Source organism: Gouania willdenowi, chromosome 4 (assembly GCF_900634775.1).
Source record: "Gouania willdenowi chromosome 4, fGouWil2.1, whole genome shotgun sequence".
NCBI lineage: Eukaryota > Metazoa > Chordata > Actinopteri > Blenniiformes > Gobiesocidae > Gouania > Gouania willdenowi.
The window spans coordinates 3,523,252-3,543,035 of record NC_041047.1 but is presented as its reverse complement, the minus strand read 5'-3'; the positions used below and the strand labels follow the sequence as shown (position 1 = coordinate 3,543,035).

General features: G+C 39.9%; 1 protein-coding gene across 1 annotated transcript in view; it reads right to left on the bottom strand.

Annotated features, from left to right (window-relative positions):
* The window catches only part of LOC114461636 (1-phosphatidylinositol 4,5-bisphosphate phosphodiesterase gamma-1-like), a 20,023-nt gene extending 419 nt beyond the window's left edge, over positions 1-19,604 (bottom strand). Inside the window, exons 1-13 of the mRNA XM_028443872.1 lie at positions 18,579-19,604; positions 10,678-10,827; positions 8,811-8,904; positions 7,883-7,930; positions 6,581-6,665; positions 6,406-6,486; positions 4,958-4,992; positions 4,423-4,495; positions 2,227-2,322; positions 2,024-2,142; positions 1,849-1,934; positions 329-449; positions 70-241 (exon numbers count right to left, since the gene is read on the bottom strand). Coding sequence (XP_028299673.1) covers positions 70-241; positions 329-449; positions 1,849-1,934; positions 2,024-2,142; positions 2,227-2,322; positions 4,423-4,495; positions 4,958-4,992; positions 6,406-6,486; positions 6,581-6,665; positions 7,883-7,930; positions 8,811-8,904; positions 10,678-10,827; positions 18,579-18,801 — 1,383 coding nt within the window. The 5' untranslated portion in view covers positions 18,802-19,604. The remainder of the gene's footprint in view (positions 1-69; positions 242-328; positions 450-1,848; positions 1,935-2,023; positions 2,143-2,226; positions 2,323-4,422; positions 4,496-4,957; positions 4,993-6,405; positions 6,487-6,580; positions 6,666-7,882; positions 7,931-8,810; positions 8,905-10,677; positions 10,828-18,578) is intronic.
* Positions 19,605-19,784: the final 180 nt, after the last annotated feature.

Below are 19,784 nucleotides of genomic sequence, written 5' to 3'. Positions count from 1 at the left end.
TGAACGCACTACATACTCATTTTGACGTCAGACGTAGTATGAGTAGAACGTTAGGATGACATTTTGTACCTTGATGAGGATCTTCCTGCGCAGCTGATGAGGTGAAGGAAGATCCTCAGCATTGTTGTTCTCCACAGCTTTGGTGAGCAGCAGATCTCCAAACACCTTCCTGAAGTGTGTGGCCATGTTCCTCTGCTGCACCACACTGCAGTGGTCCTCAATGGACAGGATCACTGGGTAGCTGTGTGGGCGGGAGGGGGGAGGAGCCAGGTGAGCGACGGCAAAGATTTACAGTGGGGAGAAAAGGGACGCGCTCATCGCGACTCACTCAGATGTGACGAAGGCGTGATCTTTGATGGTGTGAAGCACGTCCAGGAACTTGATCTTGGAGGTTAACGTGTGGCCGTGATAGATGATGGGGAGGTCGTCAGGTCCGTCCCAGCAGTCCACTACCAGCACAGGAACACACAGGGGGTCACATTTTAACTCAACCTACAAACCTACGTTTCTGCACGAGGTTCGTGTTGGTGAAACAGCTACAACAGACATAGGCAACTGGCGGCCCGGGGGCCACATGAGGTCCACTGTCTAATTTACAGAGCCCCCCAAAACAAAATTGTAATTCATGAAGTTAGAAGTTATCATATATGAAGCCCAACATAACACACAAAACTCCAGAAATACAGAAAATGACAGCAAAATGGCACAAAATGATAACAAAGACACTAAACATATACAAAAGAACTTCAAAGACACATAAAATACCAACTAAATTGCACAAAATAACATAAAAATACACAAAATAACAACAATAACACAAAAATATAACAAAAACACACAAAAAGACAAGAGAAATTCACCTTATTGACAAGAAAATTAAAAAAATTCAATTCAAAAACACAAAAAAGTCTAAAAACTCAAAAACAGCATGAAAACTCACACAAAAAGACTACATTACAAAACAATTTGTTCTTTCCTGTATTAATGCTCAGATTGGTCACTATTCTAAATGTTAACATTAATGTTGATCATGTGATACAGTCACATTTTTGCGGCCCCGCTCTTATAGAAGTTGCCCGTCTCTGAGCTCCAACATGCAGGTCCAATTCTTTTTTTTTTTTTTTACTGCATTACATCCACATTTAACATATACTGTCATCACTAACATATAATATCAATATTAACATAGTTTTATTTTAGTGTTTTGTTTGTGCAAAAGAGTTCTAAGAATAGTTGCTTTTCACTACATCTCCCCCACCTGTCCCTCGCTTTCCCTCACAAATGCGAAGACAACATTTGGATGGAAATTAGCTATTATTATTATTATTATGAAATAATAATGGCTATTATTATTTGAAATAAGTAGGAAGTGGTTGGCAACACTCACACATTTGGGAGATGTAGGACTTAACAAAATAACACAACTCACAAATTTTAGTCTGCTTCTGAAGGATTTTTTTTGAAGAAATGTTCTTCAATATCAAAGGATATGACGAGAACAAGATACGATGCGATGACATGTCATGACTTGACAAAAGATACGACAAGACATTGCAAAAAATACGACAAAGATGCGATGACAACATAAGATTAGACCAGACAAGATACGCTACAATGACATATCAAAGCGTTTTTATATGTAAAATATGCTATATTAGATTGATGGTACGTTTCTTATTTGCAAAAAAAAACGCATTCGTTTTGTAATGATGTTTTGTGTTTGCGAACCACACGAGTTTGTTTGTGAATCGTCGGGCGAATCTCCGTAGCACAAACTTGCAGGAGACATTTTAGTATCTAAAACTAAATAGAAATAAAAATAGAAAAGCTATTGTGGGTCTAACTTACATTCGATGCAGCGACAGCCCATCCTCAGACAGCGAGCGTAGGCCTCCAGAGACGACTCGCTGGAAAACTGATCACCTGTCAAATATCTGCAAAACACAGGACGTCAGACACAGGAGCTCCAAAAACATTCACCGTTACTGTGCGAGAACAACTGAAAGGTTTCCCTGAGTCGTACGTGTTGTGTGAAGAAGAAATCCAGTACTGGGACAGAGGTCTCTTCATGTCATCAGGAGCTACAGGGGAAAGCTGGGGGTCACACGCTGAGTTTTCCTTGGAAAACAAGAAGGTGAGGAACTGGAAACACAAAGAGCAAAGGCCTGATATGAGGAGGAAAAGATGCTTTTCCAGGTGCTGCTGTTGTGTTTGTGTTTCTCTCACTTCATCGAGGCGAAGCATGGGCTCAGGCTGAGCCCCGCCCCTCACATAGCTCAACAGGAAGTCTCTGACCCGGCCCAGGTCCGACGCCCAGGACTCCTGAGAAAAGGTGAATAAATGCAAAAGTGTGGAATTTTAAAACCACATCACCTTTTAGTCACAATGCAGGTGAAAATGCTCTTAAAGAATAAAGAAAACACAAACTAAATCAAAGTTTTCCAACCTTGGGGTCGTGACCCCATGTGGGGTCACCTGGAAATAAAATAGGGTCGCCTGAAATGTCAAGTAATAATAAAATTAAAAAAAATACTAATTAGAATTACGTTTTTACATTTTATTTTTTAAATATATATTTATTATTTAATTCAATTGAATTCAACTTTATTAATATAATGCAGAATACAACAAAGCGCTTAAAAATATAAAATTCATAGTAAGAAACAAAGAACCCAACAACATCCACATGAACAAGCATTTAGTGACAGTGGGAAGAAAAAAACTCCCTTATTTTATTTAGCACAAATAAAAAAAACAAATTAATAATAAAAAAACAATACATACTTTTTTAAAGGATTATGTGCATGAACATGTACTCAATGAAATAACTTCCCCAAGTTCCCCTTTAAGCCTTTAAAGAATAAATAGAGAAAAAATAATAATGGTATAAAAGAAAACAAATAGAAAAACAAATAAAAATAGAAAAACACTGGCAATATAAATAGAATCTATACAAAATAATACAAATATACAGTGATACACAAAACAATAGTGACAATAATATCAAAAATAGAGGAAGGGGCAGAAAGCAATGAAGAAATTAAAACGCCACATGCATTGTGTTATAACAAACATGATCAAAAGACAAATTCTAGGGAAAAAATGTCTCTGGGGTCACCAGAAATCTATGATATAAATATGGGGTCACGACAATCAGAAATCATCAATGTTATATTTCTCATTCCTCTACAAACAAAATACAAATACAAGTATATATAAAATATAATACAAAAATAATACAATATGAAATAAAAAAAAATAATACAAACAATTCAGGTAGTATTTTTTTGGGGAAAATACTATACTATTTTTCATTGTCAAAAGAATCCCTTGATAAACTATTCAAAACAATGCAATTTAAGTAAAAATAAATCTTGAATGAAATAAATAAAGGAATAATACAAATGAAGAAGAAGCCTATTAATTTAAATTCTGGTTCTATAGTAAACAATGCAAAACTGCATAATAGTTCTTTTTCTTTTTAAAAGTGCGACTGAAAATTTATTTTGTGCCTTAACAATTGGACTTTAAAAAAAAACAGTCATTTTACTGTATTTACATCAGATATTTATTTGGACCAGCAGAGGGCGCTGGTAACCCAGTGGTCGGTTGGCATGCAGATATTCTGTGCAGTGAAGTAGAGATGCTATGCTAGCAGACAGAGCTAATAAAAAAACGTGACTTTTACAGATATTCACGTAATATTACAGATATTCTTTCAGTATTAAAGGGGTAAGGAATCATTTATGAACATGTTTAAGAGTAGAAGGCGGCCAGAAAGAAAGTAGTAGGAGTTTCGCTCGCTGCCAACACTTCTGGATAGCGCCCACTGTGATTCAATTTCACAGCGATGTGAACCTTGATACCTATGAATCGATTTTTAACTGCCTTACGATTAATCTTTACATCCCTAAATTCAGGTGAACTATAGTTTTACTATCCTAAAATAATTCAGAACGTAACTGACTGAAACCCAAAAAGCCCCTCATCACTACAATAAGAGTAATAGTAGGGCTGGGCAATGTGGACCAAAACTCATGTCTCGATATTTTTTCTCAAAATGGTGATATAGTCTGACCAGGAAGACAATTGAGGGTTAAAATGTATTTTAAAATACATTTATTAACAAACAGCTGCACAATATGTGCCACTTTAGTCTTTTTCTCATCTAAGAGACAGCACGTGTGAGTGAGTTCTGTAGTGTGGCTTATTTAGGGCAAGGTCTGGGTTAGGATGCACTCAGCAATCCATCTAACTGTGCTTTTCATGCTGTATTACAAAATAAACTATAAAATATATACTGTATATTGACATAGGTGATAATGTAATTTTCGATATCGCCAAAATAGAAAACTCGATATATCTTGAATCTCAATATATTGCCCAGGTCTAACTAATAGTACATTAAAGGTATGTAAATACCTTCTGGTCCATCTGTAGAAACTTCTGGAAGTCATAGAGAGAAACCTGACAGAGCTCAGGTCGGTCAACGTTTCTGAAAACAGAAATGAGTAAAATAATGTGTAAACTTACTGAGAGCTGAATATAGCATTGTCACAGCTTTAAAACATGACAAGACAAGATACGACGACATTACATACAGTACGACAAGACAAGATACATTACAGATATGACAGAGGATACAACAAGACAAAATGAGAGAAGATCACTTGACATGACATAACATATAAAAAAACAAGATATGATATGATGACATGTCATAACTGAAAATAAGAAAAGGTGAGACAAAATATGACAAGATGATCTGACATGACATGAGAAACAAAAAGAAAAGAAACAATGACATGATATTACATACAACACGACAAGACAAGACACGTTACAATGACACAACATAAGATACAACAAGACAAGAAACAATGACATGATATTACAAAGATATATTACAAAGACATGACAGATGATACAAAGCAGTTGGGATTGTGGAAGAACTCACCGAAGAGGGAAGGAAAGTTCCAGCTGCTCAATAATCTGATGCAGGACGTGAGATGCCGGTGCCGGGAAACATGTGGAAAACAGGTGGAAACAAGTGGAAACAGGTGGAAACAGGTGGAAACATGTGGAAAACAGGTGGAAAAAGGTGGAAAAAGGTGGAAAAAAGGTGGAAAAAAGGTGGAAAACAGGTGGAAAACAGGTGGAAACATGTGGAAAATAGGTAGAAACAAGTGGAAACATGTGGAAACAGATGGAAAACAGGTGGAAACCAGATGGAAAACAGGTGGAAACCAGATGGAAAACAGGTGGAAACCAGATGGAAAACAGGTGGAAAGCAGGAAGAAAACAGGTGGAAACAGGTAGAAAACAGACGTAAAACACAGTGAGTACGTTGAGGTTCTTGAATGCAGAAAAGGAAACGAGTGTAAACTATAGCACGAATCGGCATCCTTCTCCCAAACTAGTCAATACTCAACAGCACGCGCTGCAATGCATTCTCGCTCTGTTTGGTTGTTCTGTCAGCGATAGGTAGGTTGACCGTCCGGCCAGATTTTATAAACAAATGAAAATGGGGACCCTGAACGCATCTTGGTGAATACATTTATTTAAAATACCGTAACTCTGCTAATATTTGCTCTATGGGAGAAATTCCACCAGTTTCTGAAAGCTAAGGAGTTGCTCTTTACAACCAGTATCATATCATTAAATCAATTTTACTCACACGTGACAGAATCATTAAAGATGCTGCTTTGTTTTGATGAAATCGTCTGTAGAGCAGAGGGAAGAGAAAAACTGAAAGAGATTTAATAAATGATAAAACCTCGATGGAGGCTCAGAGAAACTTTTCCTATAGGAAGTTATGGTCACAGTTATTTATTGGAGCATATTTAATGATTATCTACTGTTCTGTAAGCCTTGAGGTTTTTTGTTCTAGTTTGAACTTCTAGGAGACGTTTCTCATTGTTTCAATGATTGAGAGATTTAAAGAAGGTTTATATGAGATTTTTCAACAACAGATGATAATAATGTATAATAAAGGTGATTAATCTGAGTCAACACTGATTTCAGATTGTTTTTGTTATAAAGAGACATTAATTTTTAAAGCTTATGGACAATAACAACTTTTTCAGTATGACGAGGTCGGCCCAATCGTCCTTTTTTTGGAAATCAAAATATGGTCACCCTAGCGATAGGAGACACAGCAGGGGAGCTAAAGAGAGAAGAAGGTTGCCAACCCCTGAACCCACTGGAACAAACACTTGTGGAGGAACGCTAATGCTAATGCTAACACTTTGCTTTGGTTGGAAGCTCATTGTTTGTGTTTCAGGCATGCTAGCTGTGTCAGATCAGGACTAACGACAGATGCTAACGCTAATGCTAGGTGAGGTCACATGTAAAAACTGCTGCTGATGCTGACACAGGAGGCTAATGCTAAATGCTAACACTCACTCTCTTCTGGGAATCAAACATCAGCGATCTGTACAGCTGTGCAAAGTTGGAGTAGGACAGATCGCTCCTGGCCTCCACTTCCTGTGGAAACACGGAGGATTTATGTTCACACGAGTCAGGAGAGGAGAACACAGAGACATGCTAACGTGAAGCTAACTGTGCTAGCTGCGCTCACCTGCAGCTTGTCTTTGAGAAAACGCATGTTGGGAACTCTGTAGTTGATCTGAGGCAGTAGAGACTTCACGTCCTTCACCGTGATGCTGGAAGAACAGATTAGAAATGAAAGGTTATGGTCAGGCAATTTGAGTCTAAACAAGACAGCAGCTGTTAGCGTTTAAAGACAGATTTCAAACAGCTGTTAAAAATAGTTATTAAGACAAAAATCAAATAATAAACATATTTCAAAGTGAAAAACTGATGTTTAAAAATGCCATATTTTCCCTCTAGGAAGCCTGCCTGATTGTTGTTGTTTTGTTTGACTTATTCCTACACTATGTTGCTTCTTTGTTTTTGTCTGTTTTGGGTTTTTTTTTACCTGATGTTTGCAAATTCGAAAATGATTATGTAGTAGGGAAAACTCTACAATCTTCTTACTGTACTGTGTTGGTTGAAATTAATAAAAGTACAAAAATTAAATAAAAAATTCAATAATAATAATAAAAATGTCATTTTTGTATTGACTCCAATTGTTAGCATAAGAGCAAAATTCAAAATGCTATTTTTTTTTTGCATTAATTATATATATCGCTTTTTTGGACAATCAAAGTCGCTTTACAGAATTAAGGAATTATTCTTTCACTCCACACTTAGTGGTGGTAAACTACTGTTGTAGCCACAGCTGCCCTAGGGCAGACTGACGGAAGCGAGGCTGCCATAGTGCGCTATCAACCCCTCCGACCACCACCAACACTCACTCACACACTACATTCATACTAGGCAATGTGGGTGAAAGTGCCTTGCCCAAGTACACAATGACAGATACCACTGAGGTGACTGTCCCCCACTGTGGCCCCTGGGATTCTCAGTGGTCTCCATCCACCTACTAACCAGACCCAGACCTGCTTAGCTTCCTAGATCTAACGGGATCGGGCAATGACAGGCTGTACGTGTACTGAATGAAAAATGTTTTCGAAAAATACACTTGATGTTTTGTTACTGAAATAATCAGTTTTGTTTTTTGTCTTTTTTTTACTATTTGTCTGTTGTTTCATTTAGAAATTGCTGTAAATGATCCAAAACAGCTGTTTTCTTGTTCTTTCTTGAGTGTTGTAAAGAAGTTTGAGTGTTAGCATCTGTTTCCCTCCTCCCCTCCTTGTGTATGTTCCACAGCAGGAGGGAAGCTGCCCTCCCCAGGCCTTATCAGGAGCTAACAGCCTGTTTGTCCTGCACTGCTCCACCCAAACACAGCCACAGGGAAGAACCGGAGAGGAACTGTGGAGCCTGGAGATAGGCGGAGCTTAGAGTCTAAGCCGCTCACCTGCCCTCGTGGTTCCTGTCCAGAAGCTGGAACTGTTTCCTGAGCCACCTGTGGGGAGATGAGAAGCACAGGGAGAGTACAGTGAGTCCAGCTCTGACCACAGCAGGAAAAAAATGTGTTTGTCACACATCCAGATGATTTTCATCTGAAAATAAACACTGGAAGCTCGAAGCCCGTCCACGTCAGCGCTGCAGGATTCTCAGTTCAGATTTACTTCAGCTTTTCTGCTCCGTGTGTGTGTGTGTGTGTGTGTGTGTGTGTGTGTGTGTGTGTGTGTGTGTGTGTGTGTGTATGTGTGTGCGTTTTAGCCTCCCTTTGTATCCGTCCGTGATTAATCATTCATTAACGCTGCCATGAAGCTCATTTTTTTCATCAACATTTATTTATTTGTTTGTTTGTTAGCAGGATTGAAACTTTAATGTCTCGATGGTAGCATTAGCTCGTTAACATTAGCTCCGTAGAAAGAATCAGGCTTCACCATCATGTTAAAACTCAAAGTATCAGGTTCAACCACTGCTCATTTAACCTGAACAGATGTTGGTTGAACTCCATGTGTTTTTTTATTGAAAATATATTGATTATTTGAAATAAGAGCAGAAAAGTGAACATCCTGTTAATTTAAACTGAAGTGTTGGTTGGCCTTTATTCAAAGAAAATGTGAATATATTTGCCATTAAATGTTGTTTACTTGTTTGTTTATGTCCATAATTAATTTCTAGACGATTCCCCAACAACAAACATCAGGAATCTATGAAAGCTAACCTTCACTGTCCAGTATTCAGGGATTTATTTCAGTCACACTGGTTACATTATTATTTAAAAGTTACCGAATCGTTTCTAAATGAACTAATACGAATGGTTCCACCCCTACAGTAAACACACAGCTAGTGAAAGCAGAACACATCATGTTCCAGAAGCTTTAAATCACCTGTCTGTCTGCTGGGGGGCTGGGGCCCTCTGTGTGTCCAACATCAGCCAGTTCAGACCAGTGACCCACATGTTGACCTCCTCCTCACTGAAAGCTGCAAACACACACACACACACACACACACACACATATACACTCATCACTCATTAGTCATTACAGGATGTGCATGGACGTTATTTTTGACGACTGCACTACAGTGAGGCTTTTATCCGTTTTTCATTCGTTTGCTTCTGTGCGCTGACGTCACTTTATCCCGTTCATATTTTGTGTTACCGGTACATGTTGATGCACAAACACGACACGAATAGTCCTTCCTATCTCCTTTCCTATCCACTTTTCCTTAACCCTGTGGATGACGTCACAGGGTTAAGGAAAGGAGTTAGGAAAGGCCATCACGTTGTTTTTTTTGACAATCAAACACACTTCAAGTAATAATTTCACGGCCGCAAAAGCGTAGTGACGTCTGCCGTGGTGAAAACACTATACATCTCTGAAAATGGCCTAAAAGCACAGTGGTTAAGGACGCTGGGCTTGTAATCGGAGGGTTGCTGGTTCAAGCCTCACCTGGGCCATCACTGTGGGATGTTGAGCAAGTCCCTTAACCCAGAACTGCTCCCCAGGCGCCGCAAAAATGGCTGCCCTTTTATAATATAATATAATCTGATAATATGTCTCACATATCATAAGATATGGGTTTTAGATTATTTAAAGTTGTTAAAGGCATATTACTGCATTGGTAATTTAGGTGATCTCCGTCCCTTGTTGGTCATAGTGAGTTTCAGTGAACACTCGGGTGTGTGTGTCCCTTTAAATGTTGCCGCCACAAGGAATTGTGGGTCAGCATTACCTTGTCTCCTGTGGTAAAGGATGTATCAGTGTTTCCTAGGATAAAGGAGGTAAATAAGGAATCATTGAGCCTCCTTTCCTCAGCTTAAAGAGAACTCGAACGCTCTTTATGGCCACCACTTAAACGCTTCCGGGGGTGAAGGAACAGTGGATAGGAAAGGAGATAGGAGGGAATATTTGGACGCAGCCATTGTATTCAATATACCAGTGTTTCTCAAATGGGGGTACGCGATGGCACATCGAGAGAGAGAGAGAGAGAGAGAGAGAGAGAGAGAGAGAGTAAAATTAACAAATGAAAGCATTAAAAATATGGGGTTTTATAATGTTTGTTTTTAGTTAAAAATGATAATAATACTACATTTTACCAGCAACTCACAAAATGACAAGAAAAACACACAAAAAAGGAGAAAATTATACTGAATAATAAAAAGAACAAACAAACAACAATAAAATACACAAAATAACACCAAAAACACACAAAATACAGAGATGGGAGATGACCAGAAATGATAAAAATTATAAAAATAAATCTATTCAGGAGACTAAAACACTGTTTCATTCACTTATTTACAAAAAGAGATCATTTAAAACGTGTTTTATCACTCATTCATTCCATCATTATGATCTAAAGTACGACAAAATGTAGTAGTCGGACATAAGGGGGGGGGCTTGGATTGAAAAGTAAGAGATGGGGGGACTTGAGCTAAACAAGTTTGAGAACCACTGGTATATACAATTAAAATGACATTAAACCCAGATTAAAGGAGCATTGAAGTGGAAAAGGAGGAGCAATCTGTGGCACAATGTGTTTCTGATAAAGTGAGGGGATGTTTTCTGAATAAATAAACCAGAACACTGGAGCCATGTGGGATAATAGAACATTTTCACCCCCGAGGACAGGAGCACAGGTTCATCAGAACGTGAGATTAAAGTCAAAAGCAAAAAACAATGAAGAAAACCTGATTCCTGAAAGGTACAAATGTCTTAAATCAAACACACACACACACACACACACACTAACCAGCAACACTGAGCGTCCGTAGGCGAAACTCTAGGCCGTAGAGGACGATGAAGCAGTGGGCGGAGTCTAGTTTACGAGCCTCCTCCGGGAAACGCTCGAAGTCTCGAGAGCCTTTTCCCAACCGCAGCTCCCGGATCTCCCGTATGTCGACTGGAGGAAGAGGGTGTTACACAAATACACACACACACAACTATAAATCACACAAGGACAACCTGAGGCTGGAGACAGGGCGAGTGTGTGTGTACTTTTCAGATTTAAACATCCAGGAACTGTTTCTCTGGTGCTGGGTGGAACAGTGGTTAGCAAAGAGCTTGGTTCCTCACAAACATGTGTTAGTTGGCAGTAAGATTCAATCCTCCCCATTGAAGAAAACAAAGCTCAAAACTAAGAAATGTGCAGCCCTCAGTGCAACTATGAGCAAAAAATAACTCCAAAAACACACAAATTGGCAGAAAAACACACAAAACAATAGCAAAAGCACACAAAATGAATCTAAAAGCACACAAAATGATATAATAACCACACAAAATCAATTCAAAAACAGACAAAATGGCAGAAAAACACACAAAACAATAGCAAAAGTACACAAAATGACTCCAAAAACACAAGTTGACAACAAAAATATGCAAAATGATTGAAAAAAAAAAAACTACATGGCAACAAAATTGCATAAAACTACTTGAAAAACACATAAGGTGACCACAAAAACACACAAAATGAAAGAAAATGTATAAAATGACGGGAAGAATTCACCAAATGAATCCAAAATCACAAAAAGAACAACAGATGCACACAAAACAAGAGAAGAATATACAACACAACAGCAAAATAAATACAAAAAAATGACTCCAAAAACACAATATGGTAACAAAAATAAAAAAAATACGTAAAATGACTTGAGAACATTGCCTGACTGAAACGTTGGTGTCATACATTGACTAAATGTGTTTCTATTGAAGGGATCATGTTAATCTAACGTACATGTTTTCAGACCGTGGTGTGGGTGGAAACCGGAGGAGCAGCAAACCCACGTTCCCTGTGGGGAAGCGTGAAACTAAAGTCTGTGGAATGGAAGCGTTCAGCCGCTAACGCTGGAATCATCTGGTTTAAAGATCTTTCACAATGGATAACATGTGTTTGGTAGGAAATGAGCGTTTTTCACTGATTTAGCAAAGGTTACGTCCAACTTTTAGTCCACATCACTTCTTCACATTCTATTCAACACAAACATCTGAAGCACACATAGGCAACCAGTGGCCCGGGGGCTACATGCGGACATTGGTCTAATTTTGTACGGCCCTCAAACAAACACAAAATGACTCCAAGAATGAACAAAATGACAGAAAAATACACAAAACAAAAGAAAAAATGCACAAAAGGACTCTGAAAACACACAATATTACAGAATAATATGCAAAAGGACAACAAAAATGCACAAAATGACAACACGTGTTGACAAAAATAACAGAAAATTATACAAAACAGCAATAAAAATACTCAAAATAATTCGTTGCAAACTAAATAGGAGCAAAAATACACAAAAAGACAACAAAAAATTTACAAAGTGACTACAAAAAGATAACAAAAAATATACAAGATGACCCAAAAACACACAACATTTCCCCCGAAAACACACAAAATGACAACAAAAATATAAAAAATGACTGAAAAAACAAACATTACTCCAAAATCAGATGAGTGCGGCACAAAAAAGGTTAACGCCATCTGTTAAACTTCAATGTGTGCAGCAGTCGACACACCCACAAACATTATTGACATCCCAGATGTCGTCTGCACAAACACACACATACACGTTTAGACACACACTAAAACACACACACACACACACACAAATAAACTTTCACCGAGCAACGTTTTCCAAGGCAACTTTTTCACATGAAGCTTTTCCACCAGAACAAAACCAAAGCCACAGGTAGAAAGACACATATACAGGAATAAATGAGCTAATAACCACAGGAAAATGAAATAATAATTAAAAAAATAAATAAATAATTTACAACTGATTAAAAAGTTAAAATGAAGTTTTGGACGATGTGATTTAAAGTGTGAAAGTTACAGGCCAAAATGCATTTGCACCTATTATAGCGCCACCTCGTGGTACACTTTTTGGTATGGGTGATCTGTGTGTCTTCTATAGTCACCCTGTACATTTCACAGCCCTCAACATATTACTTCTGCTGAAATAAAGGTTTGTTTATTTATATGTTATGTAGTAATAAGCCACGCCCACTTTGACCAATCGCAATTAACTTTGAGATACGGACCCAGGAATGACCAATGGTCATACCCACTAAATTTGGTAAAAATCGGTTGTGCCATTTAGGAGATATAAATGTATCATAATTGCAGTGTTTTTAATGTTTTTCCGATTTAGACAGATTTTTGAGAGAAACACCGAAAATATGCCGCGTGCTTCAGCAAGACGGAAACCTACTCTCCCTCCTGACAAAGGTAATGTAAAAAAAGAATATGAAAGAAAGATAATTTCAAATACGGGTAAATATCCCAGCTTCACCCTAGTCAGGAACATCACTGGTGTTTTGCAGGAGTGTCAGAGAACGAGCAGATGTTGAAATGGTTGAAACAATTTGGTGAAAAATACAGAAGCAAAATCAAGTAAGTTTTTTATAGTGAATTGCACAATAAGAGAAAAAGAAAGGAAGGATGGATTAAGTTTATCTGTCCTTGTTTAGGAGAGATCTAGCACGTGTGCAATGGGTTGATGCACAAGGTTGAGCTGATGCACCTCATCCTCATTATGGGACTCCATTATGGGAGCGGGGAGGAGAGACTTGCGGTAGGAAATAGAAAGAGTGGGAAAGAATAGATTATTTTACAGTGAGGGTGAGATGTGAAGTTGTGCTTATTATGTTGTGTAATCAAGCCAATATAGTGACAAGTGTGAAGCTTAGCTATAAAGTTGGTGGCTGTGAACAGGAGGAATGAGTGAGTGGTAATACCTAAGCAGGTATTTAGGATCAACGTGTCTTAAGTTAAGCCCAGTATGAGTTTTATCCCACATCCCAAGGCGTGCCAGTGCATCGTAGACCAGTGTATGTGCAAAAATCGCTACCGCAAACCCAGGAACTGCCCCGGGCCTGCAGATGCAGCCAGGCCAGCAGAAAGAGCGGGGGCCAGGGAGCAGGCATGGTAGGGTGCGGCCTGAAACCACCCCACCCCGGAAGACCCCCGCCAGGACCGGCCCAGCCAGCCGGTCGGGCCCGCCGGACCCCAAGGGCACCACCACAGGACAAGGGACCCCCCCAAGGGCGAGCCCCCGGGCCAAACCCCCGCGGGGGGCGCCCACCCACCCCAGCCCACGAACCGGCCACAACCCAGCAAGACCGCACAGCCCCGGACAGCGCAAGAACAGCAGCCCAGGCCCCGCCCCCCACCGAACAGCACAAGCCACGGGGCAATGGTTTTTGATATGTCGTGACTTACGAAGAGCAATGTGCTGTGGGAGTGGGCGTGGCCTATGTCAGAAGATGAGACTTTATGTAGGGAACATGTGGATATGAAGTTTTTAAAGATGTGAATTAAATTGTGAAAGTTAAAGGCCAAAATGTTTTTGCAATTATAGCGCCACCTAGTGGCGCAATTTTTGGTATGGGTGGTCTGTGTGGTCTCCTATACCTACCCTGTAAATTTCACTGCCCTCAACATAATAATTCAGCAGTAATAAATGTTTGTTTATTTATGTGTTATAATGTCATTAGCCACGCCCACTGACAAATCGCGAATACTTTTGAGATATCGCCTCAGGAGGGACCCAAGATCACACCCTTCAAATTTGGTAAAAATTGGTTGTGCCATTTAAGAGATATAAATCTACGTTATTTGTAGCGCCCCCTAGTGGTCTATATTATTCAAATTTGGCGCATACCCTCACAGTCACATGCCAACTATGGATCTCAGATTTGGTGTTGTTAGCATTTATTTTGACCGAGATATACGCCAGTTCGCATTTTTATAGCTAGCTAGAAAAGTTTACTCGTTAATAATTTGCGCATACTTTACCCGAACAAACTCATTTTGTTAACTTTAGATCAAGTCCAACTGAAGACTCTACGTGCCAAGTTTTATGCTGATTGGACAAAACCCCAAGGAGGAGTCCGAAAAAGTAGGTTTTCCAGTTTTTGCAATTTTGCTCCAAGAAAAGTTTCGGCGTAAATGGGCGTGGCCTAGCCCAGGTGATTCAGTGCTATTCAAGGAATCTGTGGATATGAAGGTTTTAAATTTGCAACAAACGGTGTGGGCGTTATTGGCCAAAACGCGTTGACCTTTGTTATAGCGCCACCTGCGGGCGGATATATGTGATTTTTTGCGTCCAAGGTCCCCTGGGGGTTTTGGACCCAACCACCAAAGGGCACCGCCCTACCTTGTACAGTATATTCTGCAGCACCACTTTTACCAACGGAACTATAAAAGGTAACAATAATAATCGGAACGATTACAATAGGGTTCCGAGCACGTACGCGGTTCCCTGGCCCCGCGGGCTTGGCCCCTAATAATGAGTAGGTTTTTTGAAGAAAAAAAAAAGAGAAATCAGGACTTCTTATTTTGCCCGGACATGGGTAACTGGTGGCCCTCGGTCTAATTTTGTGTGGCCTCAAAAAATAAATTGTAATTCACAAAGTTGAAAGAAATTCGAACCTCAACACAATACACAAAATAATTCCCAAATACCAAATAACAACAAAAACACACAATAATACTTTTTTTAAAAAAAATAGACAAAACAAAAAAGCAAAAAATAAAATAAAATACACACTTTTGGTCTCTGTGACAAAAGTTGTGCCAATTAATTAATTCATTTTCTGTATATTTCTATTATTTATTCTCTTGATCATCCCACATGTGCTGGCGTGTCTGCACTGCTCGTTTTGTTTTCAGTTCAATCACAGACGGGAAGACAGACCCTCCCTGATTACACTTCCTCTGCCTCAGGATCTCATACCTCCACTGTTTACGCACAGCACTCATCCCTAAGAACAAGTGTGTGTGAGTGTGTTTAAGGAAACACTTTAATACTAGGCACAAAAAAATATAATCTTCAGGCGACCAAAACAAAGGAAGGAAAAGCAGGAGAGAGAGAGCGAGAGAGAGGGGAGGGGTGAGGGAGGATGGAGGGAATAGCTCTACAGATGTGTAAAAAAAGATGTTCACTTCTGGGAAAAAAGCTTAGAAATGTGTACATGGGGTGTTTTTGAGTTTGCTGAAAAGGATTTAAACATTTGTTACATTCATTTCAATATTAATCTGATATCTACATTAAAAGTTTGCAAAAAAACATCTTGTATCTTGCTCTTGATGCAATTTACAGCATTTAAAGCTATTTCATGACAATCCTTGTCCTCAAAAACCTACATTTTGCCACAAAGATCATGTTTCTACATCTAACAGAGCCAAAGTTATGGTGAGATTGAAATTCACAATACGAATGGCGGCCATCTTGGATCTTGCTCCGAGCACAATTTATGGTATTATAAGATATATTATTGAATTACTTGACCCAGAAAACCTATAATTCCACACTGAGATCATGATTCTATGTCAAATAGAATCAAAGTTATAACAAAATATCCAAATTGACAATACGGATGGCGGCCATCTTGGATTTCTTGATTTTTAGTGGGAACCATTGGTTTGCCAGTATTCAAAATTGATGCTCAAAAAAACACCATGTATAATTGGAACGTCCGGCCCCAAAACCATAGCCTTATGACAATATGGCCCACAGCAACGTGTAGTTGAATACCCCTGCTCTATAACTTCAATATTGTTCCCACTCAGAATTTGGGATGAAAATGGAAGGTGTGAAATTGTGATGCATCAAGTTGAAAAAAAAACTGCAACACTGACTTATTTCTCAGTCATCAGCACATATAAAAATAACTGTATTTTAAGCCATTTCATCACAATCCTCGTCCCCAAAAACCTACATTTTGCCACAAAGATCATGTCGTCTAACGGAGCCAAAGTTATGGTGAGATGGAAATCTTGGATTTCTTGATTTTAAATGGGAACCGTTGGTTTTCCAGTGTGGATCCCATTAAAAATGAATTTAGCATACACCCCCCCCCCACCCCCACACACACCCCACGTACAAATGTTCATATGCTTTCTTCCAGAAGTGAACATCATTCTTAGCGCAATATTGCGAAATATGTGCCGAGCTAGAGGCCCAAAACGTTCGACAAGGGAAAAGAACCTTGAAGTTTAGAGGGAGAGAGATGAGAGCAGAAGGTGGAAAACTATGAGATGAGGAGGAGGATTGTTTGTCCAGTGGGAGATTGTGAGCTTCAAGGGGCATCTGTGGGTTATAAAAACCTCTGAGTGTGACTCCCACACGCACGCACGCACGCACGCACACACGCACACACGCACACACACACACACACACACACACGGATTAGCAAAGGCGCCGCTCTGAGCATTTACGACTAAAGGTAAATAAATCTCCTCGAGCTGAGAAACAACACGTGGAACCATGAGAAGGACCTGAAGAGACGAATCTATACAATCTACACATGATACAGAAAATACACGATACACAAACTACGCACATCTGAAGTGATCCGTCGCACATTCACCAAGAAAATAACGACAGAAGTGTGTCCACGTTTGGATTCAACGATACGTAGCATTTCAAATAATAAAACAATCTGAGCAAAAATACATGTTTCTGTTGTCATTTGGTGAAATTGTTTCTCATTTTCTGTTTTTTTTTGTTTTGTTTTTTCTTGTCATTTTATGTCTTTTTCAATCTTTAGATTGTTTCAGATCCTTCAACCTATTTAAACAAAATTTAACATATATTCTGCATTATTTCACAGATGGTTGACTAGGTTAGTGATACTGCTAAATTGTGGAAAAATTATGCAAATCCTTAGCTAATGCTAATCCTAACCTTATGCTGAAATAATGTTAATGTCAAGCTAATGTTAGGCTAATGTTATGCTAATGCTTAGCTTAGGCTAATGCTTAAGCTAATATTATGCTAATGCTTAGCTTATGCAAGGTTAATGCTAATGTTATGCTCATGCTAATGCAGGGCTAATGTTATGCTCACTTCCTTCACTTGCAATCTTTACGACAGAGCTTCTGGGACGTGATATTTGAATGTAAACCCACCATACGACGTTTGTTAAGTATTTTGATAGTACACGTGTAAATATGTGACTGTTTTGTGGTGTTTTTAATTGTTAATTAAAACAAAAATGAATAAAAACACAATAAACAACATTGACAATCAAAAACCAAACAGAAATTAAAATAAAAAACAAAATAAATCAAATCACTCAAAACATAAATTTCCAATTATTTTTAAATAGCAGGGTCTCAACCTTTTAAAAAAACATCAACTGCCGTTAAATAGGCCGACCGGATGGAGACGCGTTCCGCGCATTTGTTGAAAGGATCCAAAACGATCAGGCCCGCGAAAGGCTAATGCAGTGCTGCGCGCCCTCTGGTGTAAAAACAAATCCTCCTTCAAAATAAAAGCATGGTATTATTTCCTTCACATTTTCCCCCAAACAGATCCTAAAAACAGGTTTGGTACCTACTCTTGGGTCCTGACCCACAAGTTGAGAACCCCTTCAGTAAAGGGTCACAAGGTCTGCTAGAGCCAATCACAGCTCACTCAGAACAATAAACAACAAACCCTCATGGAGAGGATAACAGCTGAGGGCCACCGTTGGGATTTGAACCCATGACCTATGCACAGGTCCAGGTCCAGGACCAGGACCCATGACCTTGGCACAGACACTGTAAGTTCTTCAGAGTAGAGTACAACCATCTTCATGTTTACTCAAAGCTCTGAGGATGTAATGAGCAGGACCAGGACCAGGTTCAGGTCCACACACTTCCATACTCACCCTCTCCTTCTATCTTGTCTGGGTTTCGACTCCACACCATCTGTCTCGTGTCCGGTCTGATCTGGAAGGTTCTCCTCTCAGGACGCTGGGACTTCTTCTGGTAGAACAAGGTCATCACCATCCCGATCTCCAGGCTGTGGAGGACGCTGGGATCCACCTCAGACCAGTTCAGAGCACCAGTAGGTGTTTCATCAGAGAAGCCATTCAACCTGGCTACACTCATCTTTACCACATAATGATCTACTGACCTCCTGGGGGATGTGATCTACCAACCTCCAGTAGCTCTGATCTACTGACTTCCTGGGGGGAGGGGGGGGGGGATGATCTACTGACCACCTGGGGGATGTGATCTACCAACCTACAGTAGCTCTGATCTACAGAATTCTAGGGGGATGTGATCTACTGACCTCCTGGGGGATGTGATCTACCAACCTCCAGTAGCTCGGATCTGCTGACCTCTTGGCTCTAGATGTGATCTACTGACATAAAGGGAGTTGTGATCTACCAACCTCCAGTAGCTCTGATCTACTGACCTCTAGGGGGATGTGATCTACTGACCTCTAGGGGGATGTGATCTACTGACCTCTAGGGGGATGTGATCTACTGACCTCCTGGCCGCTCCAGGGACACCAACATAGACTGTCCAGGTTCTGGTTCAGATCCTGGTCTGTGTCCCCGGTCATTACTAGTAGACCTGTGTCTGTAGCTCCTCACATGGTGGTCTGCGTCCCTCTGCACTCCTTTTCAGATTTTTCTGGGTCTTCGCCACTGAAACCATCACAGCTGGTTTCCAGTCCTCCGGTTCAGTCGGGGTAGGTATCCGCTCTGGAAGCGCCACAGACGGTCAGTGGTGTGAGGATGAGCCGCTGAGTAGGACCTGGAGGTCGATCTCCGCTGCCACCTGCAACACGTCCGCGCGTCTGCTGCTGCTCTCCGGAAAAGTTTGACCCGTGTTTTTCACTCTCCTGTCGGAGCTGCTGCTGGATGTGAAGTGAAGGGGCCGGGAAGGCACAGCAGGCCGGGAACAGAGCGACCTCCGCGGGCGGACAGCAGACCTGCAGCCGGGGTCCACACGGAGCTTTCAAACACTTTATTTATTTATTTATTCACTTTTTTCTTTGAGTGAAAAGCCGTTTTCTTTATTTATTTTTTTTTTATTAAAGTGACGAAATATTTTTGAGTAAAGTTTTTTGGGATTAAATAATG